The sequence below is a fragment of the Aristolochia californica genome, unplaced genomic scaffold, assembly GCF_029961685.1.
Source record: "Aristolochia californica isolate CCGP_79_NKW_82.1479 unplaced genomic scaffold, dmAriCali1.0.hap1 SCAF_4, whole genome shotgun sequence".
Taxonomy (NCBI): domain Eukaryota; kingdom Viridiplantae; phylum Streptophyta; class Magnoliopsida; order Piperales; family Aristolochiaceae; genus Aristolochia; species Aristolochia californica.
In genome coordinates, this window is record NW_027182103.1 from 40,746,280 (window position 1) to 40,764,485 (window position 18,206).

The window sequence follows — 18,206 nt, forward strand, 5'->3', positions numbered from 1 at the left end:
ACTCTGACCTCGTCTCCCAACCAGAGAGTTTTGAGCTCTTTCAAAAATCACTCGAAAGCTCTGTCTCTCCCACTGCCACACCCCGAGGACCAGACTGGTCGATCCACAGCTCTAGTCGAACCCATGGACAAACAAATGGTTTTGGCCGCCATTATGTCACTCGAGGCTGATCTCATTCCACAAAAGGCCACAGCCCTCCTCGCTGTCAAATATGCCATCTTGATGGTCACTATGTTGATCGATGCAATCAACGTTATGCCCACAGTGAGTCTAATGAGTCTCCTACCCATCTTGGTGAGGCTTTTTTAGGATCATGTTTTCTCACTGGATCAACACCCTCCGACTGGTTCTTGGACACTGGGACATTTGCTCATGTCCAATAACACATTAATCCTGGATCAACCTGCTCCATACACGGGTAAGGACTCTGTAATTGTGGGGAATGGTGCCCCCTTACCTATCTCCCACACTGGTATTCTCTCTCTTATCCCAAATGTTCAGTTGTTAGATGTTTTAGTTGTTCCACATCTCACTAAAAATCTTTTATTCATTAGTAAATTAACATCTAATTTTCTTCTCACCGTTACCTTTACTAACAATTTTTTTCACAATTCATAATCGTCTCACAGGAATGGTGGTGGCAATCGGTAAGAGAGATGGAGGCTTATATGTGTTGTAGCGTGGCAACCCTGCCCTTCTTTAGGTCCTTAAAAATAAATATGTACATGCTTCCTATGACTTATGGCATGTTTGCCTAGGACATGTAAATTATTTTGTTATTTCTTCTTTACATAAACAAGGACATCTCTATCTTATCTCTTTATTTCCTTCTCCATCCTTATGTAGTTCATGTCAACTTGCTAAAAATCATTGTATACATTATCCACGTCATGAACATAGGTCATCTCATGTGTTAGACCTTATTCATCGTGACATATGGGGTCCTTCACCTATCAAATCCCATTTAGAATATGCATATTATGTTATCTCCATTGATGATTTTTCCTAATTCACTTGGCTTTATCCTTTGAAATTCAAATCAGATTTTTGTAATATTTTTACCCAATTTCAAAAACTTGTGGAAAATCAATATTCGGCACATATTAAAAATTTTCAAAGTGATGGTGGAGGAGAATTTACGAGTAATTGCTTCTAGACTCATCTTCGTACCTCTGGCATTCATAATCAAATTTCTTGCTCATATACACCTGACCAAAATGGACATGCAGAACGTAAACACAGTCATGTGACTAAAACTGGTTTGGCACTTCTTTTTTATTGTCATCTTTCTTCTCGCTTCTAGGTTGAAGCCTTCAGCACTGCAACTTACATCATCAATCGTTTGCCCACATCACTTCTTGACAGTAAATCTCCATTTGAACTTTTATATGGTTATGTTCCAAATTATGAAAATTTTCATCCCTTTGGTTGTCGTGTATATCCTTGCTTACGTGAATATATGACTAACAAATTTTCACCTTGTAGTTTTCTATGCATTTTTTTAGGTTATAGTCCCTCTTATAAAAGGTTTCGCTGCTTTGATCCTATCACCTCATGGATTTACATCACCCGCCATACCCAATTTGATTAAACCAACTTTCCTTTTATAAAATCATCTCAGGCTCACCCCCCTTCCTCTCTCCATTTTTCCAGCTTTCTGGAACCCAGTCGTATCCATCCACAAACTCCTCCTTCCTCCTCACACCATTCTCTGCACATTACTCAATCCGGGTTAAACCCATGTTCAATCTGTACAGATCCGGTAGATGCATCCTTGTAGACTACTGATTCTTTTGTAGGTCCCTCCTTGTCGCACAGATTTCCAGTCCAACACCTCCTGAAACACAAATAACTCCTCCTACTACAATCACTACACTACCGTTGGGTTCTCATCCTATGCTAACCCGAGGTAAAGCTGGCATTTTCAAACCACGCCATCTGGCCAACCTCGGTATCGTGGGCTCCTTTGGACTTCTCTTTGTTCTCCTTGTCTCTACTGCGCCTAAAGGATTCAAATCTGCAACTAAGAATCCAGTTTGGCTTGCTGCCATGGATGAAGAGATTCGAGCTCTGCAAAATAATCGAACCTGGATTTTAGTCCCTCGACCTACAAACACCAATATTGTAGGTTCTAAATGGGTGTTTCGAACAAAATACTTGCCTAATAGATCCATTGAGCGTCTCAAAGCACGCCTCGTTACCAACGGCTACACTCAAATCCCTGGTCTTGATTACACTGAAACCTTTAGCCCTGTGGTAAAAGCTACTATTGTCCGGGTTGTGCTCTCTCTTGTTGTGACCAACAAATGGCCTCTTCACCAACTTGATGTCAAGAATGCATTCCTCAACGGCACTTTCACTGAAAATATTTACATGGAATAGCCTCCTGGTTACATTGACCCTCATTTTTCGCATCACGTATGTCAATTGCAAAAAGCTCTCTACGGTCTCAAACAAGCTCCTCGTGCCTGGTTCCAGCGCTTTAGCTCCTTTGTCACTCAACTTGGATTCTCCTGCAGTCGTGCTAATACTTCTCTATTTGTTTTTCATCAGCATTTAGACACTATATATATGTTCATCTATGTTGATGACATAATTATTACTGGTAACAACTCAGCCCTTATCACAAGGTTCACTCATGAGCTTCATTATGAGTTTGCAACTAAAGATTTGGGTCTGCTCAGCTAGTTTCTTTGTCTTGAAACCTTACCAACTACTGATGACTTATTTATCGGTCAACTCAAATATGCACAGGATATTCTTACTCGCACTCAGCTACTTGATAGCAAGCTGGTTCCTATGCCTATGGTCATTTCACATCATTTGTCCGTAGATGGTTCTCTATTTTTGGATCCCAATCTCTACATGTCTCTTGTTGGCGCCCTTCAATACTTGACCATCACTCGCCCTGACATCGCCCATGCGGTCAACTCTGTTAGCCAATACCTGCATGCACCCACTGAAGATCAATTTCCTGCTGTTAAACGTATTTTGCGCTATGTCAATGGTACCATTCACTTTGGCCTTATTTTTTGTCCATCCGCTACTCCTACTGCTCTAATCGCTTACTCTGATGCTGATTGGGCTGGTTGTCTTGATACTTGTCGGTCCACCTCTGGTTACTCCATTTATCTTGGGGATAATTTGATTTCTCGGAGTGCTAAAAAGCAGCCAACGGTATCTTATTCCAGTTGTGAATCTGAGTATCGTGCTCTTGTGCACACTGTAGCTAAAATTATTTGGCTTACACATCTTCTTACCGATCTACATGTTCCAATTCCACAACCACCTCTACTCTTATGTGACAACAAAAGTGCAATTTTCCTCAGCTCCAATCCAGTTTCTCACAAACGCGCTAAACATGTTGAGTTAGATTATCATTTCTTTCGAGAACTTGTTGCTGCAGACAAACTTCACACACAATATGTGTCATCTCACCTACAAATTATGGATATTTTCACCAAAAGTATTTCACACCCTCTCTTTGAATTTTTTCGATCCAAACTTCAGGTCTATTCCAATCCGACGCTCAGCTTGCGGAGGGGTTGTGAACAGCAATGCAACGGAAGCCTGCAAACCAGGCTTCCATCCGTCGGAACCGACGGATCACAGATCCGGCATAGACAGATCACAACGCCAGAATTAGAAATTTTTACTTTACAATTTCGTGTATAAATATGTGATGTAAATGTAAAGATCGCGGTGAATAAAGTTTTTAATCTTTACATTTATGAGTGGAAAATATAGGTTTTGGCTGGAATTAAGAGCCTGGTTTGGGCGTTTCTCTCATCTGTAATGTTTGTCCCCATTTTCTATTTATAGATAACTTGGTCGCCGGAAATATCATCAGTCGGTCTTCTTTCTGCTTTAAAAGCTTTCTCGTATCAGATTTATCAGGTTGGATTAGTCTGCAACTACACTCAACTGGACTTTTTAGAGCAATTACTCCGGATTATATTCAGTAATGATCTATCACGATACCCAAGCATCAATGTCTCAGATAAATTACTTACGTCAATCTCTCTCTCATTGTGACACTTAAGTGACGAACCTTTGGCATCCATGAAGCATCTGACAAAGCCTTCCCAAGCTTCCGCATCCGTATCTGTTGAGATTTGGAACCGTAAACACCTCTAACAGCAGCTTTGGTCACAATTTTCTCTATCACCATTTCAGGAAGCGCCCAAGTTCTAAATTGATTAGTTAAAGCTTAGTTAAATACGCAGGAACGCCGGCCGTGTTCTACGAATATATAACACTGCAGATTATCACAGTCGCTGCTCAAATCAAATCACCGAACAGCTTTTTCCCCGGTTGCTGTAAATGTTCACTGCATCGTGTACGGGATTCATTAAGAAACCATGCACGCCCTATCCAGAACCAGGAGATGATTATCCACATCCATAGCATGCATATACGAGTTACTATTTTTCCAAGGGAAGATTAGGAGAACATACGCTGCTGCTGCTGCTGGCTTCCCCTTGTCAGCATATATAAAATGATGGGTAGTGACTTCCCCACCAACCCATCTCACTGGGAGTTCAATGGTAAACACTGAAACAATCGGCTCCGGGCACGTCGTTTTCGTTTACTTCAAGGCTTTTGTACGTAGATTTCACCGGAACAGACCAACCAGCAGGCCAGGCTCTAGCATCGGGCCACCACTTTGAGAAAATCAATAGCTACGTAGATTATAACTCGCCGTAGATTCAATAAAACCTATGAATTTTTTTCACCGATTCGTAGTCCTTTTTAATTGCTAGAGATTAATGATACCATATCACAATCAGTTTTTATTGATTACCCTGCCCACAGATTAGGTTTTCTAAGCGTGGAAAGGGTAAGAATCTCGTTTATTTGCCTACAAACCAGTCTGGAATACCCCAAAATAAAGACGACTTCTCTTTGTAACAGAGCTCCACTGTAGAAAACAAATAGTGTCAAGAATGTTCTTTTAGGTGTCCTTCCTTGAGTAAAAATCTTTCCGTTTAAGACTAAAGTTGTACTACGTGAAACCGCTTCCTGAATATTGGCTATCCATAGAGGGAGAGAACAACTCAACGATCGTAAAGCAGGAGGAGGGAAAAAGAAAACACGAAAGCTGGCTTTGATTGCATTTACAGATGGCTCCGGCAAGATGTGATCGAAAGTCTACTCTCGAAAGCTTTGTGGTTTTTCCGTGGTCGCAGTGGACTGTGGAGTCTTAGTTTTCCTCTTCGAATTTATTATGGAAGTAAGAAAATTGGTAATTATGTCTCATTCATTTCACTTACACATAAATGCTATGGGGACGTTTAATCTACTCCCAACCACTTTCGGCAGCAGTTCTTGCCTTTAAAGATCGACTCGAACCAGTTTCTTCTACCTTCGTCTCTCGGCCATCGCTCTCAGTCTACTCTCTCTGTTTCGATGGGAACTTTGGCTCCAATTCTTCCGCCCCTTCAGGACCTCCGGGTCCATCTCCTTGGATCATCCACGGTGGTTCCTTCTGAACCCACAGAGAGAAGATCCATGTTCCTTTCCAACATAGACCAAGTCTTAAACTTCGACGTCCAAACCGTTCATTTCTTTCTGGCAACCAAAGGGTTCACACCGGAGATGGTGGCCGAGAAGCTGGAGATGGCGCTGGGAAGAGTGCTCGTAGCGTACGATTTCATGGCTGGACGAGCTACAGTTAATCCAGAGGACGGGAGGCTGGAGATCGACTGTAACGGTGCTGGAGCGGGATTCGCACGGGCGTCGAGTGAGCTCTCCTTAGAGGAGGTCGGAGATCTCGTGTACCCTAATCCTGCTTTTCGTCAACTCGTCGTGGTTCAACCTGAAACAAGCATAGAGCTGGAAAAGCGTCCTCTACTGCGCATTCAGGTATGATTGATCTTACCAGCACATGAAAAAGTAATCGAAAACTCACGTAAAAAACCAGTGGGGGTCCGTGAACATGGTTATAAAGTTATCGGAGGTAGTTTATAAGCAACAAGTCTTCTTTCATATGAACCTTCTCTAATCTGTAAAAACGAGATCGATCTCTTAATCCAAGAAAACCAGGGGAGAGATTAATGATGGGTTGAGATTTCGACTGGTTCAAAAAATTTCAACTCATTGATTATCCATTGACGTATATTAACCTATGAGTGACAGGATTGAGATGTTCCAGGATCCGTTTCAACTTTTAGGAGGAGTTTAATAGGTGCAGAATTTATAACAAATGGAGACATGTCATATGAGACAATGGTGGCGCTTGTTAAGAGAGGCAAGATTATGCAGTAGCGTTACTGCTCATAATTTTAATGGCATTAGCGAAACCAACCAATTTAAGAGCATCTCTGAAACCATAAGCATGGTTCGCTCACGACTGTATTTTCAGGTGACATCCTTCAGATGTGGAGCTTTTGCGATGGGCATATCCGCCAGCCATTTGACATTCGACGGCATGAGCTTCAAAATGTTCCTCGACAATCTGGCCGCCTTCGCCTCCGGCAAACCCCTCGCCGTGGTTCCCTTCAACGACCGCCGTCTTCTTGCCGCTAGATCTCCACCACGCGTTACCTTCCCCCACCCGGAGTTACAACCCTTGCCGGACCTTCCCCCGGTGCTAGAGCCCCGGGCGTCGCTGTTGGATCCCACCACCGGCCAACTCCAATTCAAGCTCTTCCATCTAAGAAGTGACGACATCGCCAACCTTAAAGAGAAGGCCAAACGAGGCGCCGGAGCCTCTAGCTCCGCCATAACCGGCTTCAACGTCGTTACTGCTCATCTCTGGCGTTGCAAGGTCTTGGCCACCGCGACCGACCACTCCGAGAAGCCTTCCAGCGTCATCTACGCCGTCGACATTCGGTCGAGGATGCGACCGCCGCTTCCGAAATCCTACACCGGGAACGCCGTGCTGACGGGATATGGGACGACCACGTACGGTGAACTGAAAGAAGCGCCGTTTTTCCGTCTGGTGGAGGCGGTCCGAGAGGGGGCCACGAGGATGACGGACGAGTACGCGAAGTCGGTGATCGACTGGGGGGAGCTACACAGGGGGGTGCCTCACGGTGACGTGCTAGTATCATCATGGTGGAGACTCGGGTTCTCGGAGGTGGATTTCCCATGGGGAAATGCCATCTACTGTGTCCCCGTCGTTATCCCCAATGGCGACATAGTAGTCCTCTTGCCGGACAAGGAGGGGACGACTGGTAATGGAACCGGAGTCTATGCATTGGTTGGTCTCCCCTCCAAATCGATGGAAAAATTTGAATCTCTCTTCTATAATTTGCTGGGTTAAGAGCAAAAAGAAGAAGGTATGAACTAAGAACAAGAATCTTTTGCTTAATTTTATGGCAAACAGTCTCGTTAGATGTAGATCACAACGTGATCGCGGTATATAGTAAACGTGCGTATTTCTTTGCATGAACTTCTTCTTCTGGTTTCAATCTGCCAGTTTGAAAATTCGCCGGTGCGGCGGTGGGATTAAATGATGTTGGAGGTGTAGTGTGAAGAACATTTATGGAGGCTTCGGGACCGAATGGGCGATCGAGCCGACGGGATGGACAAATGTACACGTACTTGTGACCCATGCCAGGCTGGTTCATAGTGAAAGAGGCTACCAAACCTAAGGAGAAATCATTGAGAGGAGCCTACGTGTCAAGTTCCGAAGCAGATCCATAAAAATAAAAATAAATAGCAAAATATTTAGCTTGTGTAATTGGATTAAAATGAGTAGCTAAGCACCAAAGTTTACTCATTTGATTACCTAATTCATCTCTTCATCATCTTCCATATTTTCAATAAAGTGGGCCCATTTTCTATCAATAAGATCTAGATATGAATGTTCAATTTGATTTTGAGTGTGACCTTATGTGTTTGATTTAATCTTAACTATTAATTGAGTTATGATTAATATATCATCAATGCATACTCTAATTTTGATGACTAATTGACCAAGTTGACTTGTATGGTCATTTGTAGAAATAAAATTTTTATTACCAAAACTAAAATCTTGATTGACAAATCGTGGATATCGATAACTAGCACGTCACAGATGAATTGTCGCATGAACACAACCATCACCAGCATTAGAATACCAGAGCAGCTAACGGTGGTTTTTTTTCATATGGTGGTGGGTTCTCAATCTGATTAGTGAGTGCTACACTTCCTGATAATAGATCTGTCTTGGAAATCGACAACAATGGGTTCTCTTTCTTCTACATTGAACCTAACGATGGTGGAGTGATATGAATGCTCGGTTCGAAGGTGGTTTGGAACCCCATGGAAAAGAAAAGAAAAAAAAATGAGAATTTGACTTTTATTATTCCCAAAAATAGTTAATGAAAATATGAATTTAATCATATCTTCTTTTCACTAACTATTTTTTGAAATAATAATGGTCAAATTCTCATTTCTTTTTTTTTCTTTTCTTTTCTTTTCTAAAAGATGGGATTGAAGAAGAGAGTAAATCGTCTTTATGGTTGACTGAATCAACTCACCGAGATACTCTCATACCATGTTAGAATTTTAGGAAGATTGTGTATTCAACTAAGTACAATGGTCCTCTATTTCCTGCTACAAATAGAAGACTAATAAAACTAAAAGACTTCATTGGTGAAACTTTCTCCCAATATGAGGTATATCAAGATTCAGTCTCCGGTTCATGTTTCGTCGACCAATCCTTCCTAATTCACATCTTTGTTGAAAAAATATCTTTTGTAATTCCTTACATAAGGACTCCGAAAATACTGGATCCCCACCTACACGCAAATTGTTGATAAAACTCCAAAATGGCATTTTCCCTTGACCCGATCTTTTTAAGACTCTATCACCATATTAAATTTTTGTTTATTGTAAGACTTTTTCTTGTGAGAGTCATATAAGACTTCTCCATGTTTGTTCTTCAACAAAAAGCGGTGATCTCAAGGTTACAAGTTCGAGTCTAAGTTGGTCAAATAAAAAACATACAAATCTAGTGAATCATGGAGCCAACAAAGCAAAATAAAGGAGTTCTTTCAAGCACTACATCAAACATTCATTTGGGTCATGTGTTAGGTGGCTACAACTACATTGACTATACATCGGCTTTCAAGAACTTTATATCGTGAGGTGCCATTAAAAAGTCATCCTCGGCCTTCAAGCCCCAAATGGTATATTACCAATGGTCAAGTAATATGAGGAACATTGAAATAGTTCTTCTCCATGGAAATATGCAAGAAATGCTCATTCACTTCATAAAGATGGTTCATCACCACTAAGTTCTCCAAGAGTTAATACATTTGTCATGATGGTAAGACAATTCTCCTCAAATCTGGTTAATGAACCCGTTTGGATTTGGTATTGAGAGGTGAAGGTGAATGGGAGCCAAGAAACCGAACCTTCTACAAGAGGGAAAAAGGGGCTTGTACTTGGAAGTCGTATTCGTATGGGGAAGATAAGGTGGGTAGGTTTGGGAACTAATAAAACTAAAAGATGGGATTGAAGAAGAGAGTAATCATCGTCTTTATGATTGACTGAATCAACTCACCGACATACTCTCATAACATGTTAGAATTTTAGGAAGATTGTGTATTCAACTAAGTACAATGGTCCTCTATTTCCTGTTACAAATAGAAGACTAATAAAACTAAAAGACTTCCTTGGTGAAACTTTCTCCCATGAGTTTTGTAAGACTCTACCACCATATTAAATTTTTGTTTATTGTAAGACTTTTTCTTGTGAGAGCCATATAAGACTTATCCATGTTTGTTCTTCAACACAAAGCGGTGATCTCAAGGTTACAAGTTCTAGTCTAAGTTGGTCAAATAAAAAACATTGGAGCCAACAAGGCAAAATAAAGGAGTTCTTTCAAGCACTACATCAAACATTCATTTGGGTCATGTGTTAGGTGGCTACAACTTAGGGGAAGATAAGGTGGGTAGGTTTGGGTTGGGACGTAAATATTAACCTCCATGTCACGTCACATTTTTGCACCTACTTCAATCAATTAGTGACGAAGCTTCTGATGCGCTTCTCATATCTCTGGGATTTTATTTCCGTCCCGTAGAAATTTTGGATTTTCTTGCAGGCTTCCGTCTTCTTGCAAGTCTTTCTTTATTTTCTGTGATTCCGTCAACACCGATGTTAGGCTTCTAGAAGAAGAGCTTCCATGTTTAAAGTCCTGAATTTGTTCTCTTCTTCATTGGTTCTGGGTTTTGCTTTGCTCTTCCTCTTTTCCAAAAATTCATCTCCAACCCTGCAAAATATGGCTGAAGAAACGCGCAAATCCCTCCACGATTTCACTGTCAAGGTACTCCTCCAATGTCCTGAACTCAATTCTGTGTTTTTTTTTTTTCTTAACTTCAGTTTTATTGCATGTTCTTCTTATATGGTTTAGTCTCTCTCGTTTTCAGCATAAACTTTCCGTGTTTTTTTTGTCCTACTTCTTCTGTGAATTTAAAAATGACTCTAGCTGTCTTATGGAAACTGGTTTTGCGACCTCCCTCTATCGATTTATTCCATCTCCGTCCATGGATGTTGTTTGTTTCTAATTTAAGTGAACTACAGGATGTTCAAGGAAATGATGTGAGCCTCAGTACATACGGCGGGAAGGTTCTTCTCATTGTAAATGTGGCCTCTAAGTGGTAACTGATTGACCAGTATCTTATTTCGTTTCTACTGTTTCTGCTTCGAATTCCTAGTAGTAGATACATATTGGAAAAGATAGACATGAGGAACGGGTGAGAGTTGAGCAATGAAATGGAATTATTCTCTTGTAGCTTGGGTAGCCTTAAAATAGATGGCATTTTTCTCTAATAAAAGGCATCTCCTGATTGGTTTGGCATGAGGAATTCTTATTAGGCTTTTTTAGTAGCTTTTTCAGCACTTAAACTTGTCCATGGCACCTATTTTTGCAGGAAAAAATAATGAGTATTTCGAAATTATCAATCGACAATCTCTATACACATCGTTTGACTGGATATGTATCTTGTGTTATCTGAACTGATAAGTATGAATTGTTCTTGTTTAATAGTATATTTTTACCGCATGAAAGTAAGATTCATGTGCTGTATTTGCAGTTACTGTTGAGTTAATATTTTACAGATCAAGTTTTGAATTACCAAGAATGTAGTTGGTTTGGCTCCTCTCTATCAGTTCTTTATGCTACAGACTTTTCTTGCTTTGGTGGAATATTTTCTCCATTTAGATTAATTTGAGCCGTTATTAAACACCCATACTATTAACTGATTATTGTGGAACCTGGTCCAGTAATATTATCCGGTTCTTTTGTCAAGTTTGGTGTGCCAAAATATATTGGAGCGTGTCTACCTTGGTGAATTGAAGTTATATGGTTGCTATTTTTGGGATTCCCAAGAGACATTAATGGGAGAACAACTAGCTATTGCCTAAGATTTATGCGGATTTGTTTTTCCTTTTTTTTTTTAGACTTGGAAGATTCTAGTAATGTTTATTTTTATTTTCCAACTTTATAAAAAGAAGACACTACATTTTCAGAAGGATGTGGTGTCATATTCCATATGTTGCTGTATACTAAGTTCAAGTATGGACCTCAGCTTCAATTGTTTGCTTACCTATTATATGTTATTTTAAATATTGACAGACTCTTTGGCATCATGGTCCTCCTCTTGCCAAAGTTTCAGCTAGGTAGGGAAAATAGCCTTATGGATATCCTCAGTTTTTGGTTGTTTGATCCTATATCAGTTCTTCTAATCTTTGGAAGGATATGGTTCGTGCCAAGTTGGGTTGGAATTTGTCATGGTGGATATCTGGAGGAAACCGGAGAGGACTATCCTCAATATGGAGATCTATTTTTTTGCTTATTCAGAATTTCTCAGCAACCTGTAGATTTTTTGTCGGGAGTGGCAGATCTCTTAAAATTTGAGATGACTGGTGGACAGGGCAGGAACCTTTATGGAATTCTTTCAGAACTCTTTTCCTTCTCTCCACTCAAAGGGAAATTTCAGTTGCAGATGTATTTGAGGGAGGGGGTGTGAACCTGCACCCTCGAAGGGGTCTATCACACACGGAGTCTATGAAAGCCAGCAGCCTTTTGGATTCATTGAATCATGTCAGAATTAGGCCTTCCAATGCAGACAAGCTCATTTGGTGGCCTGACAAAAGCGGGAGATTCTCAGTTGCTTCGGCATACAGATACATCAATGGTTGGGATCTGACGCAAAGAGAACATGATATCCACTTTGTCTGGAAACTATGTACCCCCCCCCCTAAGGTAAAATTCTTCATGTGGAGTGCTTGCCAAAGTAAAATCCTCACGGCTGATGTACTCAGAAGAAGAGGCCACCCATCTATAGATCCACTCTGTCCTTTCTGCCACAATGAAGTTGAATCCGCTAGCCATACTCTTCTCCAGTGTCATTACTCATGGAATGTGTGGACCTCTGTTTTATGCAAGTTGGAGATTCAATTCTATATTGTTGCCGATCTGATAAGTTTTTGCAAGTTAATCATTGGCTACCCCCTTCTTGGTCTCGACAAATTGATTATCTCAGCCTGTGCTAGTTTCGTTCCATGGGGGCTTTGGAACGAACGGAATAGAAGGCGGTTTGATGCTAAAAGTGAGTCTGAGGCTAGAGTAGTTGATAGAGTGACAGGGCAAATATCCACCTGGCTATTGACTAAAAAGCCTTTTACCTCTTTTAAGGTCACCACCATTCGAGACAACTGGATCAATTTGGCTACGATGCACATTGGAACCAAGGTCCAAGTTCTGAAGGAATGGACTCCCCCGGAGAACGGTTACCTAAAATTGAATTTTGATGGCTCTTCTCTCGGCAATCCAGGGATCGCTGGTTTTGGGGGCGTGATTTCGGATTCAGATGGAAATCAATGTTTTTCCTTTGCTGGTCCTTTAGGTATATCAGACTCTACGTCGACAGAGTTACATGGCCTTCTTAATGGACTTTGGGTGTTCAAAGACAACTGCAGTGGGCATATTTACATTGAAGGGGATTCCAAAGTTGTGACTGGTTGGTACCAGCGCAATACCACTCCCCCATGGAGGCACTGGGACATATTCCAGGAGATTTTGGATATTGTATCATTTTTTTCATGTATTTGGTCTCACATTCCGAGATCTGCAAATTCGGCAGTAGATGTGCTTGCCAAGGAGGGAGTTTTCCTGCAATCTCTTGTTGTAAGGGATTTCCTCCCTCCCCGTCTGTAATTTTCTCTTGTTAATAGAAATACATCTTCATAAAAAAAAAAAAAAATTTTGTTGTCTGGACAAAAAGGATGGTGGAACTAGGAATTCTCAAATACAGATGTGGTTGTAATTTTTCTTTGTTTACTTAATCCATTTGGAAATTCATGCTTTTAGTTGTAGTTTATCTTTCTTCTCCACTGACACTCCATTTTTTGTTTCTCCTTACCAATGCAGTGGCCTAACACATTCGAACTACAAGGAACTGAACACATTGTATGATAAGTATAAAGATCAAGGTAAAAGTTTTCTCCACCTGGTTTACTCGTGGAAATGTAGTTGTGCTTTTCAGCTGCCTTTGTCATCTCCATTCCCTCCAAAAGGAGGGAAGTTTGGTTGTCATGGTGATTTATCAAAATTCATGCCTAAGAAGGGAGGCATTTGGATGGTTCTGACTGTCCAATATCCACATGTGTTCACTGCTCTTTGTTTTCTATTTATTTTCTATGTTGCAGCAACCATGGTAATTGTTAAGCCTGTTTTGTGCTGTATCTATATAATGTAGTTCTTAATAAGAGCATGTCTCTTGAGTGAAGCATACTGCACAGTGGTACCCTCAAAGCTCTTGTATTAGATTTCTAATTGTTTTTAATTTATCTTTTTTTATAGGATTCGAGATACTGGCGTTTCCTTGCAACCAGTTTGCGGGTCAAGAACCCGGAAGTAATGAAGAAATAAAGCAAGCTGTTTGCACAATGTTCAAAGCTGAATTTCCTGTCTTTGATAAGGTTAGCCACGAACCTAAGCAACAGGATACTGGCATTTTCCGTCTTTTGAATCTTCAAACCTCTCGTCATGGTTAACTTGAGGAGCAAATGGATTATTTTGACCTTTTTCTTTCCAATTCTTCAATTCTGTACATGTCAATGGCAAAAAAGAATCAATATTCTGCTAAATTGTCTGAGATATTCTCTTGGGCTTACTGTATTTTAGTTTTGTATGGCAGCTAGGTGATATTCTGTTTTAACTTTTGTCAGTATTTGTTGTAATTTTGCTTTGTAGTCTTAAACAGAAATGACAGTAATTATAGAACAGGGTTAGTGAAAGAGGTGATTATAACTTCCATCTAATTTTCTTCACACGCTCAAGAGCATCAGAAGAAACCAGTGTCATTGATGTTTCTGTGATTCTGACTTCCTTCAAGAATATGTTAACCCTTCTTCCTTATTGCTCCACAAACTTTGATTTCTAGATTGAAGTAAATGGAAAAGATGCTTCACCTCTCTACAAGTACTTAAAGTCACAGAAAGGTGGAATATTCGGAGATGCTATCAAATGGAATTTCACAAAATTTCTGGTTGATAAGAACGGGAAGATTGTCAGCAGATATGCTCCCACCACATCTCCACTGAAAATCGAGGTTTGTTATCCCCCAAACTTCATTATCCTGTTCATTCTATGTTATGTAATCTAAAGCAACTATGGTTTTGCTAAACTCTTGCTGTTGTTTGCATTGCAGAAGGACATTCAAAATCTGTTGGCAGTTGCCTGATTCCATTGTTCCTTTGCACGAACAATTAAACGTGTTTATGCCAAAAATTTGAATGATGTGAGCTATACTATGTATGGTTTGGATTGTCAGTTCTCTGTAACAAATACCCAGATTGGCTTTTATGATCAAATTGGAGTCAAATGAGTGTTCTTTATCTAAGGTCTTTATTTTTGTATGCTCAACTCACTCCTATTAATTTATTGAGGAGATGACAGCGGGGGTTTCGAACGTGGAACCGTTCCGTGCCATGATTTAATGTGGACGGCTCATTCTTACAGGCTCTTGTTTCAATGATATCATGTCACTTTTTTTAATGTCATCTAAAAAAAAAAACTTAAAAGGAAACCTTTTTATCAACTAATAAATTTAAGATAATTGTATTCTGGGACTATTCCTTAACATTCTCCTTCACGTGTAGGCCCTTTTTGGGCTTTACATGTTGATAATTTAGGTGGATGCTCACATATAAGTACCTTTGTGAAGTTAGGAATTGAGAATAATGTTTATCGTGATTTTCATTGATAAGGAGATACATATTTATAGAATTATAACAGTGACTGTAGATATTACAACTCTTTAGAGTTTGAGTTTGAGTATATTTGGTACTTGTATTTTGATCTTTATCCTTATCTCTAAGAGGAGAGTCTAATCTTGGTCTTAAAAAAAAGTAAGCGTGTTCGCATAAACTAAAGGACGGGAAGAGTACCAGCACTAGTAGCAGTTGGGGTGGATGAAGTCAGAGAAAACTATAAACCTTAACATATTTTAAATGAATAAACTATGAAATTTATTTAATATTGAATCTTCACCTTGGTTTTATTTGATTATATAAAGTGCCTGTTTTCTGATTTATTTAATTTTAATATTTCAAAATTACTATTAAATATATTTATTTTTATTTATAATAGTATTTTTTATTTTATGATTTACTATGATTTACTTTTTTTCTATTCTAATTTACAATTTTCTCATATAGGTAATTTATAGCACTCCCCCTCTACTTGGAACGTATACCTTCAACTTACTACCAAATATGTCTCAAAAACCCCTAAAAAAATAAAATACAAAAAATTGGTCTTCAAACTCACAAATGAACAGTCGAGTTCCACTAAGGCAATGACACAATTCCGAAAGCATGAAAAAAAGTTCAACACAATATGAACCACACAAAGTAACAAAAATTCAAACAATGGTTCCAGCATGGTTAAATAATTTGATCTTACCTAATAAGAGAGAGATAGCTACCAAAAACGGTTTAAAAAATACACTTTGGTAATTAATTGGTTGGTAAACAGTATAGAAGAGTTTGTGGCTAATAATGTGGTCTATCTTAAAACAACTAAAAACATATAGGATACATGCCTCAAGCTTTATTCTAGTACTGACAACCTTCAAAGGGTCTATGATGTTTTTTAGGCCATATACAATAAAACGAGATCTTGCAATAGTGGAAGCTTGCCCAACCTTATTTTATTGAGATTGTTGTTTAAAAAATGACGCAAGAGATGAATTATTAAAAGCTATTTGCCTTGCTAATCTACAATGATATCTAGTTGTTGTCAAAACCCAAATTTTAAGTTCATCTCCAATGTGCTCATTTGATGACATATGTGCTACAAAAAATTGAACCATCTAAGATAGCAACCTTGGTTACTCGAATTTGTTTTTACTAAGTTGAGAGATGTTGAAAGCTACATGGCAAACCAATACACATGAATCAAGTGGTTGACATTCTAGAAAATAAAGAAACCAATCCCTTCCCGCCAGCAATAAAAGTAATAAAACAAAGCATAATAAATGCATCAGCTATCTATGATTGCAAACGTCGTAGAACAATTGGTCTCCATCTCTATTTCATATTACAAATTATAGATTAATGTTAGCACTTGGAAATAAAAAAAAAAAAAAAAGATTTAAGGAAAATAATTGGCTAACTATAGATAAAGGTTGTGGTTTTGCACTCACCATGTTTTGCCTTTGATGATGAGGTTTTTCTTCTCCAGCCAATGAAGCCTTCCATTCTCATGGAACCTCTACACCTTATTTGGATTAAGGATGCGCCTTAACATTGTTTTACTCTCTGCTTTCTCCTACTCCAACAAACCACCTCTTCCCTCAAGGAGCTTTCAGTTCAGAGCCAACACCATTGTCAATTTAAGTAGTGGGGTTTTGATTTCGTTATGGGTGGATGATCACTAGTGGTGGTATCTGCTTGAATATAGAGAGTGTGGTAAGATGTATAGAACCATAAAAAAAGAATTCATGTTTCTACTTTCTACCAAGTAGGGCAATTGGATCTCTCTAAATAATCAATTAGATTTTTCGTACTAAACATCTATTTGATAGCTCTATTGACATGTACAAAGCTCACTTAGTTGCCAAGGGGTTTCATCAGTGCCCTAGGATTGATTATCATGACACCTTTAGTCCCATTGTCAAGTCCACCATTATTTGCATTATTTTTAGCCTTGTTGTAAATCGTGGCTTGTTACTTCAACAACTTGATGTTAATAATGCATTTCTCCTAAGTATCTTGTCTGATGATGTTTTTATGACACAACCACTGGGCTTCATTGATTGTGATCATCCCCACCATGTCTGCAAACTTCGCAATGCTATTTACTGTCTCAAACAAGCTCCACCTGCTTAGTATCATGAGTTACACCAATTTTTTATCACCTTTGGCTTTACCAACTCTCATGCAGAATCCTCTCTATTTATCTCTCACACATGCACTATTGTGTTGTATATTTTGGTCTATGTAGATGGTATCATTATTACAGGAGACAATGATCAAGTTATTGCAACGTTTATCCACCTTCTTGATCATCGATTTTCACTCAAAGATCCTGACTCTTTGACTTACCTTCTCAACATAGAAGTTGTTCATCATTCTCAAGGTTGACTTTTGTCTCAATGCCGGTATATTTCTTATCTACTTGCTCACACACGCATGACCAATGCAAAGCCTGTACCTACGCCTCTTGCCACAACATCTACACTTACGCTTCATTCTAACACTTTGATCCATTTGAATATCAGACTGTTGTTAGTAGTCTCCAATACTTATCTCTTACATGTCCTGACATTGTTTATGCAATAAATAAGTTGTCTTAGTTTATGCATTGCTCTACCACTGACCATTGGGATATTGTCAAGTGATTGTTGTGCTATCTTTATGGGACTCTAGATCAAGGTATTGTCCTCCATTGGTAATCTTCTTTACCTTTTCATGTGTTCTCAAATGTTGATTGGGCAGGAAACAAGGATGATTTCACTTCCACATGTGTCTATCTTGTTTACCTAGGTCGCAATCCTATCTCTTAGAGTTCTAAGAAGTAACAGACTCTGGATCGCTCCTCGACTGAAGCGGAATATTGCTCTGTTGCAACCACTGCAGCTGATATCCGTTGGATTTGCTCTTTTCTCACTAAACTTGGTATTTTCTTCTACAACAACCAATGTTTTATTATGACAATATCAGTGCTATAAATCAGTGCTCTAATCCAATATTTCACTATTGCA

At 39.3% G+C, this 18,206-nt stretch overlaps 2 protein-coding genes across 3 annotated transcripts; both read left to right on the forward strand.

Moving 5' to 3' along the window:
• Positions 1-5,381: 5,381 nt before the first annotated feature.
• Positions 5,382-7,797, forward strand: LOC137963577 (acyltransferase GLAUCE-like). Of its 2 annotated transcripts, XM_068810705.1 has the most exons (3): positions 5,382-5,865; positions 6,365-7,283; positions 7,424-7,797. In XM_068810705.1, the coding sequence occupies exons 1-2, from the start codon at positions 5,410-5,412 to the stop codon at positions 7,265-7,267; spliced, it is 1,359 nt and encodes a 452-aa protein (XP_068666806.1). In that variant the 5' UTR covers positions 5,382-5,409; the 3' UTR covers positions 7,268-7,283; positions 7,424-7,797. The 2 variants fall into 2 exon arrangements, with proteins under 2 accessions (XP_068666806.1, XP_068666805.1); XM_068810704.1 differs by having other exon boundaries at positions 6,365-7,797.
• A 2,207-nt stretch (positions 7,798-10,004) lies between these two features.
• On the forward strand, positions 10,005-14,856 carry LOC137962079 (probable phospholipid hydroperoxide glutathione peroxidase). The gene is made up of 6 exons (XM_068808789.1): positions 10,005-10,258; positions 10,516-10,592; positions 13,367-13,428; positions 13,799-13,917; positions 14,382-14,549; positions 14,649-14,856. The coding sequence occupies exons 1-6, from the start codon at positions 10,118-10,120 to the stop codon at positions 14,679-14,681; spliced, it is 600 nt and encodes a 199-aa protein (XP_068664890.1). The 5' UTR covers positions 10,005-10,117; the 3' UTR covers positions 14,682-14,856.
• The last annotated feature ends 3,350 nt before the right edge of the window (positions 14,857-18,206 follow it).